We start from the raw sequence: 19527 nt of genomic DNA on the forward strand, positions 1-19527 counted from the left end.
TATTGTCTTGAGTCAGTCCCTTTATTTAACAGACTGAGGTCCAAGGTCATAGCATCATAGCTTTAGATCTGGAAGCAACCTTAGGGGTCATCTTAGACTAGCTACCTGCTTTTACATATGGAACTGAGATTTAGAGAGGTAACAGAAATTTCAGAGTCTTCTGACTTAAAATCCAAGACTCTTTCCATTCACCACATTGTGTTGTATGCTTGTCTAGACTCCTTCCTTTGCTGTGATTCTGGGTTGGAGGGTATATGTCACAGGACCATTTCAAGTGCTTCTTGACATTTGATCTTTGCCTTCCTCAGGGAACAACATCAAGAAGGTAACAGGTTTGGACCCCCAAAAGCTCTCGAACCTGCACACATTAGAGCTTCGAGGGAACCAGCTGGAGACTACACTGGGACTTGATCTTCCTAAGCTGAAGAGTCTCTATTTGGTAACCTTCATGGGTTGGGTAGAGAGCATACTGAAAGCACCCAGACTGTTCTCATACAACTGTGTTGAATAACTTTTTGTGTTTCTTTGGAGAAATCACAGAATCTTACTCTCTGAATCTTACTATATGACTTACATTATTGTTGAGGGTTGGTGCAGGGCTATCTGAGCCTCTGTTAGGACTATTCTGTGTAGACCTCGTCCTTAGCATGGCATTACATAGGTCCTGAGAGGATTTGGGAGACATATTTCCAGGACATTAATAATCCTGATATCCTTCAGGGCAGTAGCCCTTGGTTACAGAGTTGGGAATCCAGGTATCCAGATTTCAGTTTTTTATGCCTGTAATGTGTGCATGGTCCACAGAAAGGATATTCTGGTAGCTCTTCCTCAGGCACCAATGCAGGAGTGTTGGGCAGAGGGCTCCCTAAGTAAGAGAATTTGGAGGAGGACAGTAGAAAGAGAAATTAGAATTTCTTAGTGACCCAGCTCTAGAGGATACTGGCTTTCTCTAGGGAGAAGTGTTTATCACTTGCTTCATCTCCTTTGCCCACCTTTTCTTGTCTTTACTTCTCTTTCTCTTTATCTCTGTCTTTCTGTGTGGTTTTTCTTCTTTCTTTGCATATTTCTGTCCGCGAATTCCCTTCAGTTTGTCTCTCTTTAACCAGCCTATTCTGTGTAGGCCCAGAACCAGCTGAAGAAAATAGAAGGAATTGAAAATCTACAACAACTTAGTACTTTGCATCTTCGGGACAACAAAATCAGTGAATTGAATGGCTTCTCTCCTGAAATGAAGTTGCTGCAGTACCTTAATCTTCGGTAAGTTATCCTCCCTCCTACCTCTGACTTCTGCTCTCTCTCAGGATCTGGCCCAGATTTGGATTATTCACCTTGATTCTTATCTAGACTCTCACTTTTATCCAATCTGATGATACTTTTGTGTACCTTCCCTTCTCAATCCTAAATTTTTGGAGCTTCACTGTTTTCTTTCTCCAAATGTAATCTTATTGCTAAAAACCTCCCTGGCCTGGGATTTTAAAAATCCTTCTCCAACTCTAATTCCCATCCTCCAAACCTTCAACTTCCCCAGAGATAATCCTTTCTATGAGCTGCTAAGTGGCCCTTTGGATAAAGCACTGAGCCTGAAGTCAGGAAGAACTTAGTTTAAATCTGGTGTCAGACACATATGTGTGACTGGGCAAATCACTTAACCTCTGCCTCAGTTTCCCTAATTGTGAAGTAGTGTTATAGTGAGGATCAAATGAGTTAATATCTATAAAGTACTGTCTAGTGTCTAGCAAATAGTACACATTTCATCCTCCTTCCCTCTTTCCTTTGCTGTTTTTCCTCCCTTCCTTTCCTTTCCTCCTCCTTCCTTTCCTTGTTTGTTTTTGCTTTTTCTATTTCCTTCTTTCCTCCCTCCTTTTTTCTCCCTACCTTTTTTCCTTCTTTCCTTCCTTTCTTCCCCTTCTTTCCTTATTTTGATACAGTACTCATACCCTTATAAAATACAAGATAGACTAAACTAGTTGAAGGTAACCAACAGACCTCAAAACCCATTGGTGTGTTAGAGAGATGTCTATCCCAAGCAGGTGAAGACCTCTCCCCACCCTGGTAGAACGGGCAGATAAGAATAATTTGTTCCAATGACCATGAAGGCTGCTGAAGCATAATTTTTGTCCTCAGTGGACTAAGAGAGAATGAGGTGGATAACTTCACACAGCCCTGCCTCACTTAAATCCAATTCACGAGTAAGTCAAGACATCATCCCATGATGTCATTGGTCTTCTTTGAAAATGAAGGTCAAGGGGGCAGCTAGGTGGCGCAGTGGATAGAGCACCATCCCTGAAGTCAGGAGGACCCGAGTTCAAATCTGGTCTCAGATACTGTCTAGCTGTGTGACCCTAGGCAAGTCACTTAACCCCAATTGCCTCAGCAAAAAAAAAAAAAAAAAAAAAAAAAAGAAAAGAAAATGAAGGTCAAACAATGATATTGGCTTTATCCACCCTGCTGCCTTGTCTCCTGTGTCCCAAATTTTTGGGCCATCTCCTGCCTCTTTCCTTGTTGATTTTCTCCAAACTTTTCCTCTGCTTCCTTCAGATCTTATCTCTCTAACCCTTTAACTTTCAAGGGGATAATGCTATTTGGGCTAAAAGAAACGAGACATCCTGTCCTAAAGAAGTGGGAATCAGTATAGGAGAGTCAGACTGCATCTGTGCAGCAGGTTCAGCAAATCTTCAGGATGTCCAGTCACTGATCAGTCTTTGGAGGAACCACTGTTCAGTATCTGGAGATGTACACGAAGTACAGCTTCTACCATTCATCACTTTTCCTTCTGGCCAGCCCACAAATGGCTCTTTATTCTCTGCTACAATTAACCAACAAGCCTTTATTAAATGCCTATTCCCAGTCAGGCATTGTGTTCAATACTGATGATACAAAGACAAAATTAAAAGAGTTCCTGCCCTTCAGGAGTTTATATTCTACCTGGAAAAACAACATGTGTGTATAAAAGTATATCCAAAAAAACCACTAAAGTTAATTTTTAGAGAAAAGCATTAGCTGGAGAAGTGGGGGTAAGGATTAAGGAAAGTTTCATGTGTGATATGGCATTTGAGCTGAACTATGACTTCTATGAGATACAGGAGGAAGTACATTCCAGGTCTCTACAAAGGAACTGAGACTATAGTAGATAGAATTGACAAGTTGAGAGACAGACCAGTTTGGCTGAAGTAGTAGTGTTTGTTCATGAAGGAAAAGGTTAGAAAGGTAGATTGGAATTGGGTGGAAAGGGCTTTAAATATAAAAGCAAAAATATAATTATATAAAGAAAGAAAATATATAAAAGAAAAAGAAATGTTGTATTTGATTCTGAAAAAAGCTTGTTACTGGAGTTTCTCGAGGAGGGGAATAACATGATAGGAAAACTACTCTCTGCAGAAGTAATATGACCTGTATACTTATTTTGTATTTAATTTATACTTTAATATATTTAACATCTACTGGTCATCCTGCCACCTAGGAGAGAGAGGGTAGGGGGAAGGAGGGGAAAAATTGGAACAAAACGTTTGGCAATTGTCAATGCTGTAAAATTACCCATGCATATAACTTGTAAATAAAAAGCTATTAAAAAAATTTGCAAAAAAACAAAAGAAAGAAAGAAAATCCCTGATAGAAATTTGGCAACTGTATCAAAAAAAAAAAAAAAAAAGTAATATGATCCAAGACAAGGAATTTCTTTTAAACTCTTCTATAGAGGAAACTTAGTGACAAATATGTCAGAATTGATTAAACTGAAAGAATTGCCTCAACTTCGGGCCCTGATCCTGTTGGAGAATCCATGCACAGATGAAACTGACTACAGACAAGATGTCCTGGTACATTTACCCCAACTGGAACGGCTGGACAAGGAATTCTTTGAGGAAGAGGAACGGGCAGAGGCTGATGAAATTAGACAGAGGTTAAAGGAAGAGCAAGAACAGGAAATGGATCAAGACCTGGATGCCTACGCAGATAAGGAGGCAGAAGTAAGGACAGGGCTGGGGGCAAGACTGGCTGGGAGAATAGTAGAAATAACTAAGAAATCTAGGGGAAGTGGTTCTTCAAAGGGAGAGGAATAAAGTAAATGGGGCTAGAAAGGGGTGGTTCCTTGGGAAGAACAGGGTAGGAGGGGGAGGAAGAGAAGAGGGTTTTAGGCAAAGAAACCCTTAAAGGACTTGACTGGGGTCTCAGAATGGGGGAATGAAGGTGGGAGAGGACAGGAAACCCCACTGGTTATATGAGGGACAAGTAGGACTTGAGAGATATAAGAGTCTGAAGGGAGAGGGAGGTGGGAAGATTTCTGAGAAGTTTGTTTGAGGATGATGCTAGAAGAAAAGTAGAAAGCTGTTTGGTATTGGAATAAAGTGAGGGTGAGTTCTGGGAAGGGACTAAACATTTGTATAGCATGAACCAGGCACTATAATTGTAAAGCTAAGTGATTTACAAATATCATCTCACTTGATCATCCTCTTAACAACCTGTCAGGTAGATGCTAGTGTTATCCCCAATTTACATTTGGGGAAACTGAGGCAAAGAGATGTACAATGACTTGCTTGAGGGTCACACAGTTAGGAAGTGTTTGAGGTCACATTTGAACTCAGATCTTCTTGACTCCAGGCCCAGCTTTCTGTGCCCTGGCTCACCTCTCTTTAACCTCTAACTCCACTTACCCCTATATAAACATGGCTTCTGCAATCTGAGCTTCTTGGCTCTGTTGCTTGTGACTTTGGGCATGTCCCTTAATCTTTGCATAGATTTGTTAATTGTTTTATAAAATGAAAAGAGTTGGGCTAGATAATCCCTAATTCTACAATTTTGTTCTGATTCTTTCGGAGGTGAGAATGAAGAGCCAAGTGAATTTTGGGGGATTCTTATGCAAATGTAGATTAATAGGCAAGGAGTAAGTAAAAAAGAGAAGATGAGAGAAAGGATGTGAGGTGGTGGGGAACAGAAAGGAACACAGCTGGGCCTAGTGAAGAAGGCAGGCAGGAGAGGGGAAAAAATAAAGACTAACAATCTGAAATTAAAAATAACCATGAGAAGAAGAGAGAGGGAGAAAGACATGTAAGGAGGGGGGGAGAAGAGAAGAAGAAAGAATAAGAGAAGAGGGATCAGTAGTAGAGGTTAGAGAAGAGAATATGGATGAGAGGGGAAGGAGAGGTAGAAAATATCCGAAGACAGAGGAAAGGATGCAGATAGGGATGAGGAGCAGGAACAAGAAGGGAAACAGGGACAAAGCTAGGCCTAGGAAGGAAAATCTTAACCTCTGTCCTCTTCCCCACAGGACATCGACGACAGTGCCTTCTGAGGTGCTGGTGCGATACTGGTCTCCCCATCACTTTTTTCTTTCTCTTGGAAAGACCATGTCCTTAGTCCATCCTTGGAGGAAAAGGACCCATTCATTCCTGCTCCCCTGGATCCCGGGAGTTGGAAGCACCTCCAGCTCAGCATTTGTGAAAGGAGTGACAAGGAAAGCAGAAAAAGGAAGGCAGGCAGACCTAAAGGGAATTACTTTACATTTATTTTTATTTTTCTCAGCAAAAATGGTGGGGGTATCGAGGATAGAACAGTCGGTAGTTTTAACAGGATCCAGGCAAACCTGAAGGGGGAAGGGACAGATCCAGGGGACTTTAAATACTGAATTTTGCCAAGGTGATAGGAATTGGGGGGAGGGGGGAGGAGGCGGCATGGTGCACGGGAGTGTGACCTGGGGGACCGAATTGCTTCTTTTTCCAATAAAGAAATTCTTGCCGCTGGTATCTCTGTGACTTTTGTACGTCGTTGTCAGCATGTGACCCTGAGTTTCTGGGGGAGTGTATCAGTGTCTGCCAGTTTCCCGACCGTCTGCCCGAATGTCATCGTTCTGCATCGCCGAATTAGCCAGTCTCTTTGCCAGGGTGTCAGCCCCGCTTAAAATCTAGTCCTCTGTGTGAGGCAGGGTCAGTAAAGAGGGACCACCCTGTCTGAATCTCCGTATTTACGGCGTGCGCGCGCGCGCGCCTCGCCAGCAGCCCGCTCCTGCCTCCCGACTCCCCCACCTGAGCTCGCTCCTACGTGCGGCTCAGCGGGCGCCTTCTGACTCATCGGGGCTCCGGGTCACATGCATCTTGCAGGCCCTATCGGGTCCTCTCTCTGCCGGCTGCCCGCCCGCCCGGGATCTGCAGCGGCCCACGCCCCGCTCCTGGCGACCGTTCCCTCCGCGCTGCCACCCGCTCTGCCGCAGGAAGGTGAGACCCCGGCCCCCCTTGCGCCATCTCTCCTCGGTCCTTCATCCCCTGTCTGCCATCCATCCCTGCATCATCTTTCCAGGTTGGCTCGGCGCACCTGCTCCATCATCTTCCTCTCAAAGCCCAGCCCTTTCCTACCCACCCACCCAATATAGTCTCTCTGACCCCATGGAAATGTCTGCCTATTTTCTATCTGCTTGCTTACTTCGTCTGTGTTTCTATTGCTGTCTCTGATTGAAAATCTCTATGCTTGTTTCATAACCCATGTCATAAATCTCTTACGTTTCTGCCTCTTTTTAACTTAACTAAATTTTTATTGATGTTACTATTTTTGTTTCTTTCCATCTTGACACAACCCCTTGGTTCTGCAAAGAGCTGCCCCTCTCCAGTCTGTCACACTCCCTGATTCAACTCTCCTTTCCCCCACTTCCCTCTCCCCAATTTTTTCTCTTTTTTTGACTATGCAGGGAATGTAATGGGTGTGGGTCCTATGAGCATTTTGGGGATGCTTCTTTCCAGTCTGCCACACCTCTAATTCAATTTCCCTCTCCCCATTTTTCCTTTTTTTTTTTTTTTTGACTGGATAGGGAATATAACAGGTGGGGGTTCTATGAGAACCCTTTTTTTGGGGGGGGGAATGACCCTTTCCAGTCTGTCAAACTCCCTGATTCAATTTCCCTTTCCCCACTCCCCTCTCCCCATTTCCCCCCTTTATTTAACTCTGTAGGTAATGTAATAGATGGATGTCCTATGAGAATTTTGGGGATGCCCCTTTTCAGTCTATCACATTACCTGATTTTCAACTTCCCTCTCCCCATTCCCCTCTTCCCATTTTTTTTTTGACTCTGCAGGAAATGTAATAGGTGGGGGTTCTATGATCACAGTCAGTCTTCTGGGGATGTGCATCTGGGTACTGTCTTCTCCAACCTTGGCACTCTGCTCCTTTTTCAACTATAGTACAGCCCCCACTAGATTAGAATCTGATTTCCCAGATCTCCCATGTCCTTCCTGCCCCTCTTCCCTCATGCTCTGCTTTGAGGAGTAGGAGAAATTTTTTCCTGGGGAAAAGGGTGGGGGAATTTACAGTCTTAGTATATGAGTCACAGATGTTCAAACTAGGGGCTTTTAGCATCTTCTGGGGGAGATCATTTTTCTTAGCACACAGAGGAGATGCTGGCTTGGTGGCCACTCCCAATCTAGGTATACCTTAGAGAAATCCCAACTGGCTGGTAAGTATGCCATTGACAGGGTTTAGAAAGGTCCACATTTCCCAGGGAATGCTTTTTCACCAAGCCTCTTTTCCTCCTTGCAGGGTCTCAACTGCCAAAGCAGTGACCTTCTTCTGTTCCATCTCCCCCAAGAGGCTATTTCTTCCTTTCCTCTCTCCTCACTGCAGCCAGATCTTTCCCCTCACTGCAGGACTCTCTCCCCTATAGTCATGTTCTCCCCACCATCACCACATTTGTGTGTGTGTGTGTGTGCGTGTGTGTGTGTGTGTGTGTGTGTGTGTGTGTGTGATGCAGGACCTTCCTTCCTCCCCATTCCCCAGGTTGGGGGTATTTCCATTTCTTCCCTCTGCTCACTGCAGCCAGCTTTTTCCTCCCTTACTGCAGTGACCTCCTCCCAGTCTCTCTCCCTTTCCCTGCCCCTCCCACACTAGCCCCACCCCTTCAGCATCTAACTCCTCTCCTCTTTTTCTCCAGTAGTAGATCCTAGCCATCATGTCAATTGAACGCATCCACGCCCGGGAGATCCTGGATTCCCGTGGTAACCCTACCGTGGAGGTGGATCTCCACATAGCCAAAGGTAATGAATAAGAATTGAATCACCTATCAAAGCTGTTTCCCAACCCAATCCTGAAAGTCTCCAACATAAGACAGCTTTAGGTTTAACTATTGGGGTAAACTGAATGGTCTGCTCTGGTCCTGGGATATCTCCATGGATGGATTTTTCCTGGTTATTTAGGGACGATATGAGTTGTGTTCCTGGTCATCCAAGTCAGGAGCTGTTTCCAGGCTTGTATATCTGTGTTTCCCTATGTTTCCATGTTTTGGAAATGGTATGTTCAGTAGAGGTTCTAAGCTGGCTGGAGAAATGCTAATGGGTGTTGAGATTCTGAAAAAAGGAAGTGATCCCTTTTCACGTATTATACTATCTCTACTCCCCGTTCTATGCTGTCACTCCCTTTCTTCCTGCTCTCAGGTCTTTTTCGGGCAGCAGTGCCCAGTGGGGCATCCACTGGCATTCATGAGGCACTAGAGCTGAGGGATGGGGACAAACTTCGTTACTTGGGCAAAGGTGAGGCCCTGTTACCTATTTGTTCCCTTATATTGACTAATTTCTTTGTTCCAGGTTTTCTCCTTTTAGCACCTTTTCTTCACCCCGTTATTATCCCAGGGAGTCCCATATTCTTGTATTATCTGTCTCACCATATCTATCTTTGCTTTGTCTGGAATTCCCTTTCTTCCTCCTGACTCTTCAATCCTAGTCCTGGCTTCCTTCCCTCTTCTCAGGTGTACAGAAAGCTGTGGATCACATCAATAATACCATCGCTCCTGCATTGATCAGTTCTGTGAGGCTTTTTCCTTTCTTGGGGGATGGGAGAGGGAGGAGAGGGATGTACCAAAGGCTTTCATTCAGTTCAGAGAAAAGGGACCATTCTGTCTCCTGGACACTCTGGAGATGAGACCTGGGGAAGGATCTGCTAAAATTTGGTTGGGGCACACTAATCCTACCAGAGGATGCCCAGATTGTCCCCCAGTAGTCTCTATGACAAATTGTTACCAAATGGAGTGGGATAATCAGGGTGTGATGAATCGGAATTTGATCCTGGGAAGAAAGCCTGTTTTTCCCCTCCCTGTCTAAGCCCCGGGTATAATAATGACTGTCTATCCATAGGGCATTTCCGTGGTGGAGCAGGAGAAGCTTGACAACCTGATGTTAGAGCTGGATGGGACTGAGAACAAATGTAAGTTGGGGTCCTGGACAAGGGAGTAGAAGATACAAAAAGTAGCAGAGTTAGGGCAGAAGTGAAAGCTTCATTCCAGGGAGGAAAAAGATAGGTAAAAGTCCTTTCCTTTCTCATTGACCCTATCCCTATAGCATCCTTCCTTTTCACCCCTTTTGTGTTAGCTTCATAATCCTAGTGACCTTTCAACGTGATGATCCATCAGATCTATTAGTTATAAGGGATCCTCTGTGATCAGTTACATGGATGAGGTAGACAAAATGAAGAATTTTCCAGTGGTCCAAGATGAAAGGGATAAAGTATGGAAAGACTGGACATAGTACCAAAGGAGCTGCAGTGTACTAGAAAGAAATAAGTGGTTTTAGAGTTAGAAAAGTCTTCAATCTTAACACTTAACTGGGTAACTTGAAAAAGTTACCATCTGGTTACCATATTGTCATAGGACCATAACTTTGGAGCTGAAAGGAACCTTAGAAGCTATCAAGTTAAATCTACTTCATTTGCAGATGGCAAAACTGAAGCAGAAGTAGAGAAATAGAAGACAGAGAAGTTATTTATCAAGGGTCACCCAACTAATACCTGACATGCAGATCTCTTGCAACCAGCCCAGCACTTTAACCATTGTGCCCCCTGCTTGCCTCTTAGTTTCTTTGTCTGTAAAATGGGGATAGAAATAGGGACTGAACCAGTGACTTTGAGGACTTTCCTTTGAAAAATTGCCAATGCAGTTAAGTGCCCTTTTTGAAATTTTTAGTCTTAGCGTTTCCCAGAACACTAGCAACTAAGTGGCTTGGCTAAGTCACACAAGTCAACATGTATCCAAGGTCATTTCTGTGTTTGCTACATAATTCTGGCATAAGATTTCAAATTTATAGCTATATTAAAATTAAGTAATACACAAGGCTTAAACAGAAATTAAGGAGACCTTTCAATTTTCCATGAGAATTTTTATGAGCATTTAAGATTCAAACTTCTTATGTCAAGGTGGGATATTTATTGATAGAGAAGCAATAGAGGGCAATAGCTATTTGAATATTTTTTGTAATTTTATTTTTTCTTATAAAAGTGTTTCTCATGTATCTAACCATTAAACACAGCACAAATTAACTTGATTTACCTATTTCAATATTACCCATAATATAGGATTGTTGTGAGGATCAAGTTAAGGAATGCTTATAAAATGCTTTGTAAACTGTCAGGTACTATAAAAAGTCAATAATAATAGGAAAGAATACTTTCTTTCATTTAGTGTCCTAAATGTCTAGAAATAGGGTCAATTTTTACTTTTTACTTATTTAATTATATTTTACTTTTTGCTGAGGCAATTGGCGTTAAATGACTTGCCCAAGGTCACACATCCAGGAAGCATTAAGTGTCTGAGACCAGAGTTTTAACTCAGGTCCTCCTGACTTCAGGACTGGTGTCCTATCCACTGAACCACCTAGATGCCCCTACTTATTTAATTATAAACACATCTGTTCTAATCCTTCTTTCACTTTTCTCCTTCAGTAGATTGAGGCTTTTTCTTCTTTTGTCCCTTTTGCCTCTTTTTCTCCTTGTTGAAAAACAAACAAAAACAAACCCTTTTTAAAAAACAAATATGCATTGTCAATCAAAACAAATTCTCAAATTGGCCATGTCCAAAAATATATGTCTCATTCTGCCTTTCTCTGGGTCGAGTAATTTGCTTCCTCACTGGTCCCTTAGCATTATAGTTGGTCATTGCATTGATGAGTTTTTCAGTTTTTCAAGGTTGTTTGTCATTATAATGCTGTTGTTATAAATTGTTCTCCTGGTTCTGTTCACTTTACTCTGCATTAGTTATTAGAAATCTTCTAAGGGTTCTTTCAAAACATCACTTTTGTATTTATTATGGCATAGTAGTATTCTGTTACATTTGCACAGATTGAGGTTCTTTCAATCATAAGTGGACAGATTTCTGTTCGAGGACCTGAGAAATCTTCACAATCTAACTAGGGGAGTGAAAAAAGAACTAAAAAAATAGAATATACATTAATTTTTATATATAAAGAAAAGTAATCAAGGATGAATGAAGTTTCCTGAAGGGATCTTGGAGGGACTAGGGAGGAAAATATTATAATTTCTTTCTTTAAAATGAGTAATTTAAATATAGTTACTAAGGAGCATCTAGGGACTGAACCAGTGACTTTGAGGATTTTCCTTTGAAAAATTGCCAATGCAGTTAAGTTCCCTTTTTGAAATTTTTAGTCTTAGAGTTTCCCAGAACACTAGCAACTAAGTGGCTTGGCTAAGTCACACAAGTCAACATGTATATCAACAATAATCCATTGTACAATGGAGTACCAGAACTCGAATTTGGAAGATTTAGCTTTCCGAGTTCAAATCTGACTTTTTAAAAAATTAATTAATTAATTTTTAAAATAACTTTTTATTGACAGAACCCATGCCAGGGTAATTTTTTACAGCATTATCCCTTGCACTCACTTCTGTTCCGATTTTTCCCCTCCCTCTCTCCATCCCCTCCACCAGATGGCAAGCAGTCCTTTACATGTTGAATAGGTTACAGTATATTCTAGATACAATATATGTGTGCAGAACCGAACAGTTTTCTTGTTGCACAGGGAGAATTGGATTCAGAAGGTATAAATAATCCAGGAAGAAGAATAAAAATGCAAGCAGTTTATATTCATTTCCCAGTGTTCTTTCTTTGGGTGTAGCTGTTTCTGTCCATCCTTGATCAATTGAAACTGAATTAGATCTCTTTATCGAAGAGATCCACTTCCATCAAAATACATCCTCAAACAGTATCGTTGTTGAGGTATATAATGATCTCCTAGTTCTGCTCATTTCACTTAGCATCAGTTCATGTACATCTCGCCAGTCCTCTCTGTAGTCATCCTGCTGGTCATTTCTTACAGGACAATAATATTCCATAACATTCATATACCACAATTTACTCAACCATTCTCCAATTGATGGGCATCCTTTCATTTTCCAGCTTTTAGCCACTACAAACAGGGCTGCCACAAACATTTTGGCACATACAGGTCCCTTTCCCTTCTTTAGTATCTCTTTGGATATAAGCCCAGTAGAAACACTGCTGGATCAAAGGGTATGCACAATTTGATAACTTTTTGAGCATAGTTCCAAATTGCTTTCCAGAATGGCTGGATGTGTTCACAATTCCACCAACAATGTATCAGTGTCCCTGTTTTCCCACATCCCCTCCAACATTCCGCATTATCTTTCCCTGTCACTCTAGCAAATCTGACTTTTGACTTTACTGTGTGACCCTAAGCAAGTCACTTAACCCTGTTTGCCACAGTTTGCCACAGTAAAAAATGAGCTGGAGAAGGAAATGGCAAGCTATTTCAGTATCTATGCCAAGAAAACCACAAATAGGATCATGAAGAGGTTGGACAAGGTTGAAAAACAACCCAGCAACAACAAATAGTTACTAAACAAGTTTGCTTTGATTTTTAATGTTTTTCTCATAAAACATTTCATATTTTTTAAAAGAGAGGAAGCAAGAAAAGAGAAGAGTATATATTTCTGTGCCTTTGTCCTAAACTCCACATCTCTTAAATCTTATAGCCAAATTTGGGGCCAATGCCATTCTGGGTGTGTCTTTGGCCATATGCAAAGCTGGGGCAGCCGAACGAGAATTGCCTCTCTATCGCCACATTGCCCAACTGGCTGGGAACTCGGATCTCATCCTACCTGTACCTGTAAGTTGTACCTTCCAGAATTGGAGGTGAGGAGATAAAGAAGGACAGTAAAGAATAGCTTCTTTTGGGGAGGGGAGCCATGAAAGAGATGTACTTCAGGAAATGACTGAAGTAGGCAGCTGAATGCTGAGGAGGAGGGGTGCTCAAGCAGAGGGATGTATGGATCGAGGAATATAGGATAGGGTCTTTTGATGCCCTTTTCTTCCCTTTACTTCCCAGGCTTTCAATGTGATCAATGGTGGCTCCCATGCAGGAAATAAGCTAGCCATGCAAGAGTTCATGATCCTTCCTGTGGGGGCTGAGAGCTTCCGGGATGCCATGAGGCTTGGGGCTGAGGTTTACCATACACTCAAGGGTGTCATCAAGGACAAGTATGGCAAGGATGCTACCAACGTGGGGGATGAAGGTGGCTTTGCTCCCAATATACTGGAGAACAGTGAGGGTGAGACTAGTAGTGGTGGAGAGCCATTCTCATAATCCTTTAAGATCGTCCACCTATGCAGAATGGAGACCCACCGATATCATTCCCATCAAGGAGACCCATTCACATTGTCTCTCAAACTATATCCTAAGGGAAGCATCAAAAAAACTCTGAATTTTTACCTGATTTTTGGAAGTTCTCTAAATGCATATCCAGCTAAAGGAGAACTTGTTTTTATCCACCCAGATTACTATCTGTAAGATTCCTAGATCCTACATGAATGGCTCATGGCTCATGAGACACATTAGTTTGATAAAACTAGCCAAATTTTAATGACTTTGATTTATAAAATCTACACACAAGAATCTGATGTCTTCAGGCCCAGAAGCACCATCTTTCCCCCCGATTCCATGTCTCCATAATCCCTTTTTCACCATCCCACCTCCAGAAAATTGCCACCAGATTTGCTGTTCTCAAGATTTTTCCTTTTCAAATAATCAAAATTCCCAACTTATGTCTCCATCAGAGACATTAGGAGATCCCATCCAAAGCTTTAGGGGTGAGAAGGTTATTTTATACATTTCTCTTCCTCTTCCCCTCCTTTGACAACTTCCTTCCCACCTGGTATCTTCTATTTCTAATTCTGTTTTTCTCTCTCCTACATGATCTCCTCAGCCCTGGAGTTGGTAAAGGAAGCCATTGACAAGGCCGGCTACACAGAAAAAATCGTCATTGGCATGGATGTGGCTGCCTCTGAATTTTACCGTGATGGCAAATATGACCTAGATTTCAAGTCCCCTCCTGACCCTTCTCGATACATCTCTGGGGACCAGCTGGGTGCCCTCTACCGGGGCTTCGTCAGAGACTACCCAGGTGCTTACTCAGGGAAGAGGATGGGGGACTTAAAGCTAACACCAACATAGCTATTGTTAATGTTTTTAAAGTTTTTCTTATAGAGACATAACAGTGATGTATAGAAACATGGTATAAATCTGGAAGCCAGTGTACAGAGAAAAATAAAGCATAGAGCATAGGCCCACTATGTAGTACGAAGGAGCCATGTGAATGTGACAGTGTGAGAAGACTGTACAGAATATGTAGAACCAATGTATAGACTACTATAATATTAATCATTTAAATGGAATTCCACAGTTTACAAAGCACTCTCATCACAACTCTGCCAGGTAGCCTAAGAAGAAAATGCAAATATTATGTCCATTTTACAGATAAATACACTGAGGCTCAGGGTGATTAAGTGATTTTTGCCTATTTCACAAAACCAGTAAATGGTAGACCAGGTATTTAAATTCAAATCTTTTGACTCCTGAGTCCAGTGATTTTTTTCTACTATGCTGTATCTAGCTATATACAGCATATATATAATATATATATACATATATATATATATGTAGCTATATGTATTGTGAAGATATTGCATGTGGGTCTGCATAAGAAAATGGATGCAATATGTAGAAACTAGGTTGTACTTGTAGAAACTAAATATGTCTCTTGTTCATTTTAGTAAAAATCTTGAATCAAATAAATCATGGGGCCATTTTGGGCTCTATAACTATAGAGCAACATAATGTAAGGAATGATGAAATAGAGACCCAGAGTTTTTATTCCAGAAATAGAGGGAGTTCCCTAAGTACAAAGCAGGAGAAATTAGATTGACATAGAAATAAGGAGAGGTAATTTGGGTTAGATACAAAGGCGGCCTTAAAGACAAGCGCATGAGATGCTAGAATGTATAAAAGGAAGCTTCCTTGGAATTAAGAATGAATGAAAGGTAGATTTGCCTCATGATGAGAATGATATATTGGCTTCTGGGCATTTTTTCCAATTCAGAAGTTTGTGACTTGTTGGGAAAATTGGGAAAGCCAAGATATCTTGGCTGGGGCTAATGGCTAATGAGAGTCATTGTTCTCTTTAACTCTTAGTTGTCTCCATTGAGGATCCATTTGATCAGGATGACTGGGCTGCTTGGTCCAAGTTTACAGCTAACATGGGCATCCAGATTGTGGGTGATGACCTGACCGTGACAAACCCAAAGCTAATTGAACGAGCAGTGGAAGAGAAAGCCTGCAACTGCCTGTTGCTCAAGGTCAATCAGATCGGCTCTGTCACAGAGGCTATCCAAGCGTGAGTGAGCCCCCTGGCCTTTCCCAGACCTTCAAGACCCTGTGCTTCATGTCCACTCTTCTGTCATGAAGAGGGAGGGGAGAGAAACTCTTCCTTTTACCTCTCAGTTCCATACAATCCCTGGATCTCCTAAATCATTGATTCAGAAGGGGCCTGTTATGAGGCGAGGGGAATCAGTAGTACCCACCGAGGGTTGAGGGGAAGGGGTACTGATCCTAGAGGTTGGTGATAGAGCTCTGTGTGTGTGTGTGGCAGGTGTAAGCTGGCCCAGGAGAATGGCTGGGGTGTCATGGTGAGCCATCGCTCTGGAGAGACAGAAGACACCTTCATCGCTGATCTGGTAGTGGGGCTATGCACAGGCCAGGTGTGGACCTTTAACACTTCCTAAGTGCCTGTTGGGGTAATGAGAATACTATGGAGGAGACAATTAAAAAAATTTTTTTTGACTGGGGATAGAGTTCTGGGAAGACTTCATGGATGAAATGGTCTTTGAGCTGAGCTTTAAATGATACAAAGGGAGCTGTTTTGGAAGTTTGGGGAGGAAAATGACAGTTTGGGTGAGCATGAGACTGACCTAGAAGTGCCACATTGGATGAGAATTGGCATGAAGGAACAAGGGAAGTTTGTTGAAAGATCCAGAGCAAGGTATTTTTCTCTAGGAATATAAAGACATTAGGGTAATTTAAGGGGGTGGATTGTATAGCGAGGGCCTCTGAAGATAGTGATAGAATCTTTCCCTGGGTTGGTACGGTACTTTTCAGATCAAGACTGGTGCCCCATGTCGTTCTGAGCGTCTGGCCAAGTACAACCAGCTCATGAGGTGAGGAAAAATTAAGGGTGGTGCTCTGGGCCCTTGGAATGGAGGAATTTTGGGATAGGGAGGGTTATGGCCATCCCAGAAACCATGAGGACAAGTTGGTGGTGGTGGTGGTAGTAATGGTGGTGGGGATGGTGTTGACAAATGCTTGCTACAAATTAATAAAGTTTCTTTTAAGTATTCTTTTAATTTCTGGATTTTCTAATCAAAATGCAACTATAAATGTATTCTGCTGTAAAATTCATTTGAAAGGACAGATGCTTTTTTATTTTTACAAAGAAAACAAATAGCAAGTAAATCATGCTCATGAAAAGATTTTATAAAAATGAGAAAGTAGGAATATAAAACAGGAGTTACTCAATTTTCTTTTTGAGTCTTGATATCTTTCATGATATCAAAATTTGATTTTTTGATGAATAGGAATCCTTTCTTATACCATCTCTTACAGGATCGAGGAAGAGCTGGGAGATGAAGCTCGATTTGCTGGGCACAATTTCCGTAACCCCAGTGTGCTGTGACCACTCTCTCTCCTGTGCCTCCCTCCTCCTCCAACTCTGTGAACTGTGACCTCCCACTTCCCCAAGCTGTGCCCCGGACCCTCAAGCCCCTTGGAATGTGTCCTGATTCTCCCTGACTTCCTGTCCTCCTTCTCCACCTTCTCTAGTCCCTTTCCCCTTCGCTTGGCCTTCTCTTTCAACTCCCTGAATAGACTTTTTCCTGGGGTCATACTGCTCTTAGTCCCCTACCCCTTTCTCCTCTTACTTGCTCTCCTTTCTCAGAGTTGGAGGGGGGGAATATAAATTGCAGAAGAGGGTTAGCCTCTATAAGGGGCTTAGTGTGGGCACTGGGCTCCAAGATGGGATCAGGGACATTATGTGAGATGCTTAGAGAGGGGCTGGGATAGCAATTACACATGCTCTCTGCTTGTGTGGGTATGTTTTGGTTCTATGTGCTAGCCATTTTGCGTATGTTCCATGAACTGAATGTTATGTGTGCATTCTATGTGTTGATTGTTGGATGTGTGTTGTGGGTGTCTGGCATGTTACTTATGTTGGCATATGGGGCAGGACTAATTTGAAGTTATTTATGTAATATTTATTTTGTTTACATATTATTTCCTTGGGACTTTTAGAGACTGAGCATGTCTTTTTTTTTCCATGTTTCATTCAGCTTTGTGCCATAGTGATCATGGGTAAGGAGGTATGGCAGGAATGGGAAGGGTAAAAGGAAATATCCTCTGCTTTACCTCCTTGTGTGGGGACCCCTCCCTCAGCTGAAGATCCCTCCCTAGCCCTCAATCCTCAGCTTCTTCCCTAGACACCCCCATCTTTTCCCCAGCTGTAGCCGAGCCTTGCCTCTCCTTCCCCTCATTGCCACCACCTACCTAAGTCACCACCATCTCCATGCTCCCCACAATTACCACTGTCATTAAAGTCTGAATCACAGCCCCTGTGTGTCTGAGAAGTCTGTACCCCACTATCACATATGAAGGGAGTGGGCTGAGGATTGGGGAAATGAGACGTGATGAGAATCCCTGATTACAACTGGGGGGTGGACAAGTATGTGTGCCGGTGTGAATGCGTGTGAAGGGGGGAGAATGATCAGGATGGTCCAGATGAGGTCGGAGAGCTGCACCTGAAACCCTTCTTCCTTCTCAATCATAATACCTACTTCAGAGACACTGGCCGGGAGTGCCCCCTCACTGGGCTCCCATCCAAGGAAGACTACAGCTGGCCCTGGGGGGGGTGGGGGGGGAGGAAGGGGTTTGGGAAGGGGAAGTGTGGAGGACAGCGCAAGTCCCAGAGCCAGCTGTCCCTTGGAGAACCCATCCCCTTTTGCTCCCTGATGGGGGGGGAGTGGGGTGTCTGTATAAATCAGAATATGGGGGAGGTGGGCCGAAGTCTGAGTCCCTTCACAGACAAGAGAGATAGATTCTTGAGGAGGATCGGAACATGTCCCTCGACCACTTCCAATTTTCCTTCCTGGATTCCTTGAGGATACCCCGGACAAGAGGGTCCCAGAATGAAAAACCTTTTAAATCGAGGGCCCGTTTTAAGAGGGCGCCTCCCAAGCCACAGCTGGTCAGGTGACCACTAGAGGGAGACAGGGTTCACAAAACACCCGCTCTGGGGACCAAGGCCTGGAGGGCTCCAGGGAATTCTGAGCTATTGTATGGGCTACCTTGGTCTCCCTCTTTCATCTCTCCTTTTCCTGCCTAAGGTCGCTCCTTCCCTCACCTTCCTCTCTCAGCCTGCCGCACAAAGAGGGGCTCTAGCTCCTGGTGGGCAGGCTCGGTTTTCCCTTCTTGGGTGCTCCTGCCCGGCTCGAGCCAGGCTCACACCCACCCATGGCCCCTACGTGGGGGACTTTGCCGACTTATCTTCTGTGTTTCTTAGTTTTCTGTCTTTTGCTTCACATGTTTCACCCGGCCCTGGTCTTAAACGGCTGCCCCTTCCTGTGATTCATTCGCTCCTCCACATTTTATTTCTCTCTGTCCTGCCTGTCCCCCAGCCATTTCTTAGTTCCCCGTTTGCTGCTCCAGGACCGTCCCTCCAGCAGCTATCCCTTTTCCACAAGCCTTTCTGTTCCCTCTCCCTCCCAGGTATAAGGGAGGATTGGGTTACTAACTCTGCGCTAGCTGGGCCTCCCAGGCCCCTCTCTCAACTTTCCCTTTGTGTGGTTGCTTGGTGACCACTGGCTGGGGGTGGGGGTGAAGAAAAATGGTGTGAAGGATTGGGATGGGGGGCTTGTGCAGCTGGTTACCACTTTCTCTTCAAGCTCTAGGATCTTAGATAGGTCTTTATCATTCCTCATCCCCACCCAACACACCCACCACCCAAAATGCCTTAATTTCCCATCCTTATCTTGGAAGTAGTCATCATTCTATTCTCCCCCTGCACTACCCTTCTGTGGTCAATAGAGCAAACAGACTGGAGAGAGGGCTTGAAGCTGAGACTGGAAGTGGGATAGGAAAGACCCAGCCCAGTTTAAGCAGAAAAATGCAGAATATGTTAGGGATGGAGGGAAGTTAGGTATATGTAATGGGAGGAGCCCTTCAATATGTAAGGTAGGAAGTAAGCTCTGTCCAAGGGCATAGGACTGAAGGGGAATAGGGGAGAGGAAATATGATCAGATCCCAAAGGAGAGGAAGAAGAAAGAGGAAGAATAAGATTTGAGAGAGAAAATGTGTGGGGGTGAGAGTATACAATTGACTTACTAGATTTTGGACCATTTCCTCGGCTGTATGTGCATCCCAGCCGTTA

General features: G+C 43.3%; 2 protein-coding genes across 8 annotated transcripts in view; both read left to right on the plus strand.

Annotated features, from left to right (window-relative positions):
- The window catches only part of LRRC23 (leucine rich repeat containing 23), a 71844-nt gene extending 66106 nt beyond the window's left edge, over nt 1-5738 (plus strand). For 5 of the 6 annotated variants that reach the window (XM_051963326.1, XM_051963329.1, XM_051963327.1 and 2 more), the window contains 3 exons: nt 309-439; nt 1121-1257; nt 5264-5738. In XM_051963326.1, the coding sequence (XP_051819286.1) occupies nt 309-439; nt 1121-1257; nt 5264-5582 (587 nt within the window). In that variant the 3' untranslated portion in view covers nt 5583-5738. Of the gene's footprint in view, nt 1-308; nt 440-1120; nt 1258-3694; nt 3966-5263 lie in introns of all 6 variants that reach the window. The other variant, XM_051963330.1, reaches the window with a different exon arrangement.
- Nucleotides 5739-5840: 102 nt separating this feature from the next.
- ENO2 (enolase 2) lies at nt 5841-17709 on the plus strand. 2 transcript variants are annotated; one of them, XM_051963321.1, is made up of 12 exons: nt 5841-6206; nt 7910-8012; nt 8409-8504; nt 8720-8778; nt 9105-9174; nt 12751-12884; nt 13104-13326; nt 13981-14178; nt 15246-15447; nt 15703-15811; nt 16209-16267; nt 16713-17709. In XM_051963321.1, exons 2-12 carry the CDS (start codon nt 7928-7930, stop codon nt 16780-16782), a joined length of 1305 nt encoding a protein of 434 aa, XP_051819281.1. In that variant the 5' UTR covers nt 5841-6206; nt 7910-7927; the 3' UTR covers nt 16783-17709. The 2 variants fall into 2 exon arrangements, with proteins under 2 accessions (XP_051819281.1, XP_051819282.1); XM_051963322.1 differs by having other exon boundaries at nt 7913-8012.
- Nucleotides 17710-19527: the final 1818 nt, after the last annotated feature.

The sequence above is a fragment of the Antechinus flavipes genome, chromosome 5 (genome assembly GCF_016432865.1).
Source record: "Antechinus flavipes isolate AdamAnt ecotype Samford, QLD, Australia chromosome 5, AdamAnt_v2, whole genome shotgun sequence".
Lineage (NCBI taxonomy): Eukaryota > Metazoa > Chordata > Mammalia > Dasyuromorphia > Dasyuridae > Antechinus > Antechinus flavipes.

What these genes read in the sequence shown, in the direction of transcription:
- ENO2 (XM_051963321.1), top strand. Translation starts at nt 7,928, where the DNA reads ATGTCAATTGAACGCATCCACGCCCGGGAGATCCTGGATTCCCGTGGT. An exon ending in ACTTCGTTACTTGGGCAAAG is followed by an intron (nt 8,505 to 8,719) that starts GTGAGGCCCTGT and finishes CCCTCTTCTCAG; the next exon opens with GTGTACAGAAAGCTGTGGAT. An exon ending in AAGTACAACCAGCTCATGAG is followed by an intron (nt 16,268 to 16,712) that starts GTGAGGAAAAAT and finishes CATCTCTTACAG; the next exon opens with GATCGAGGAAGAGCTGGGAG.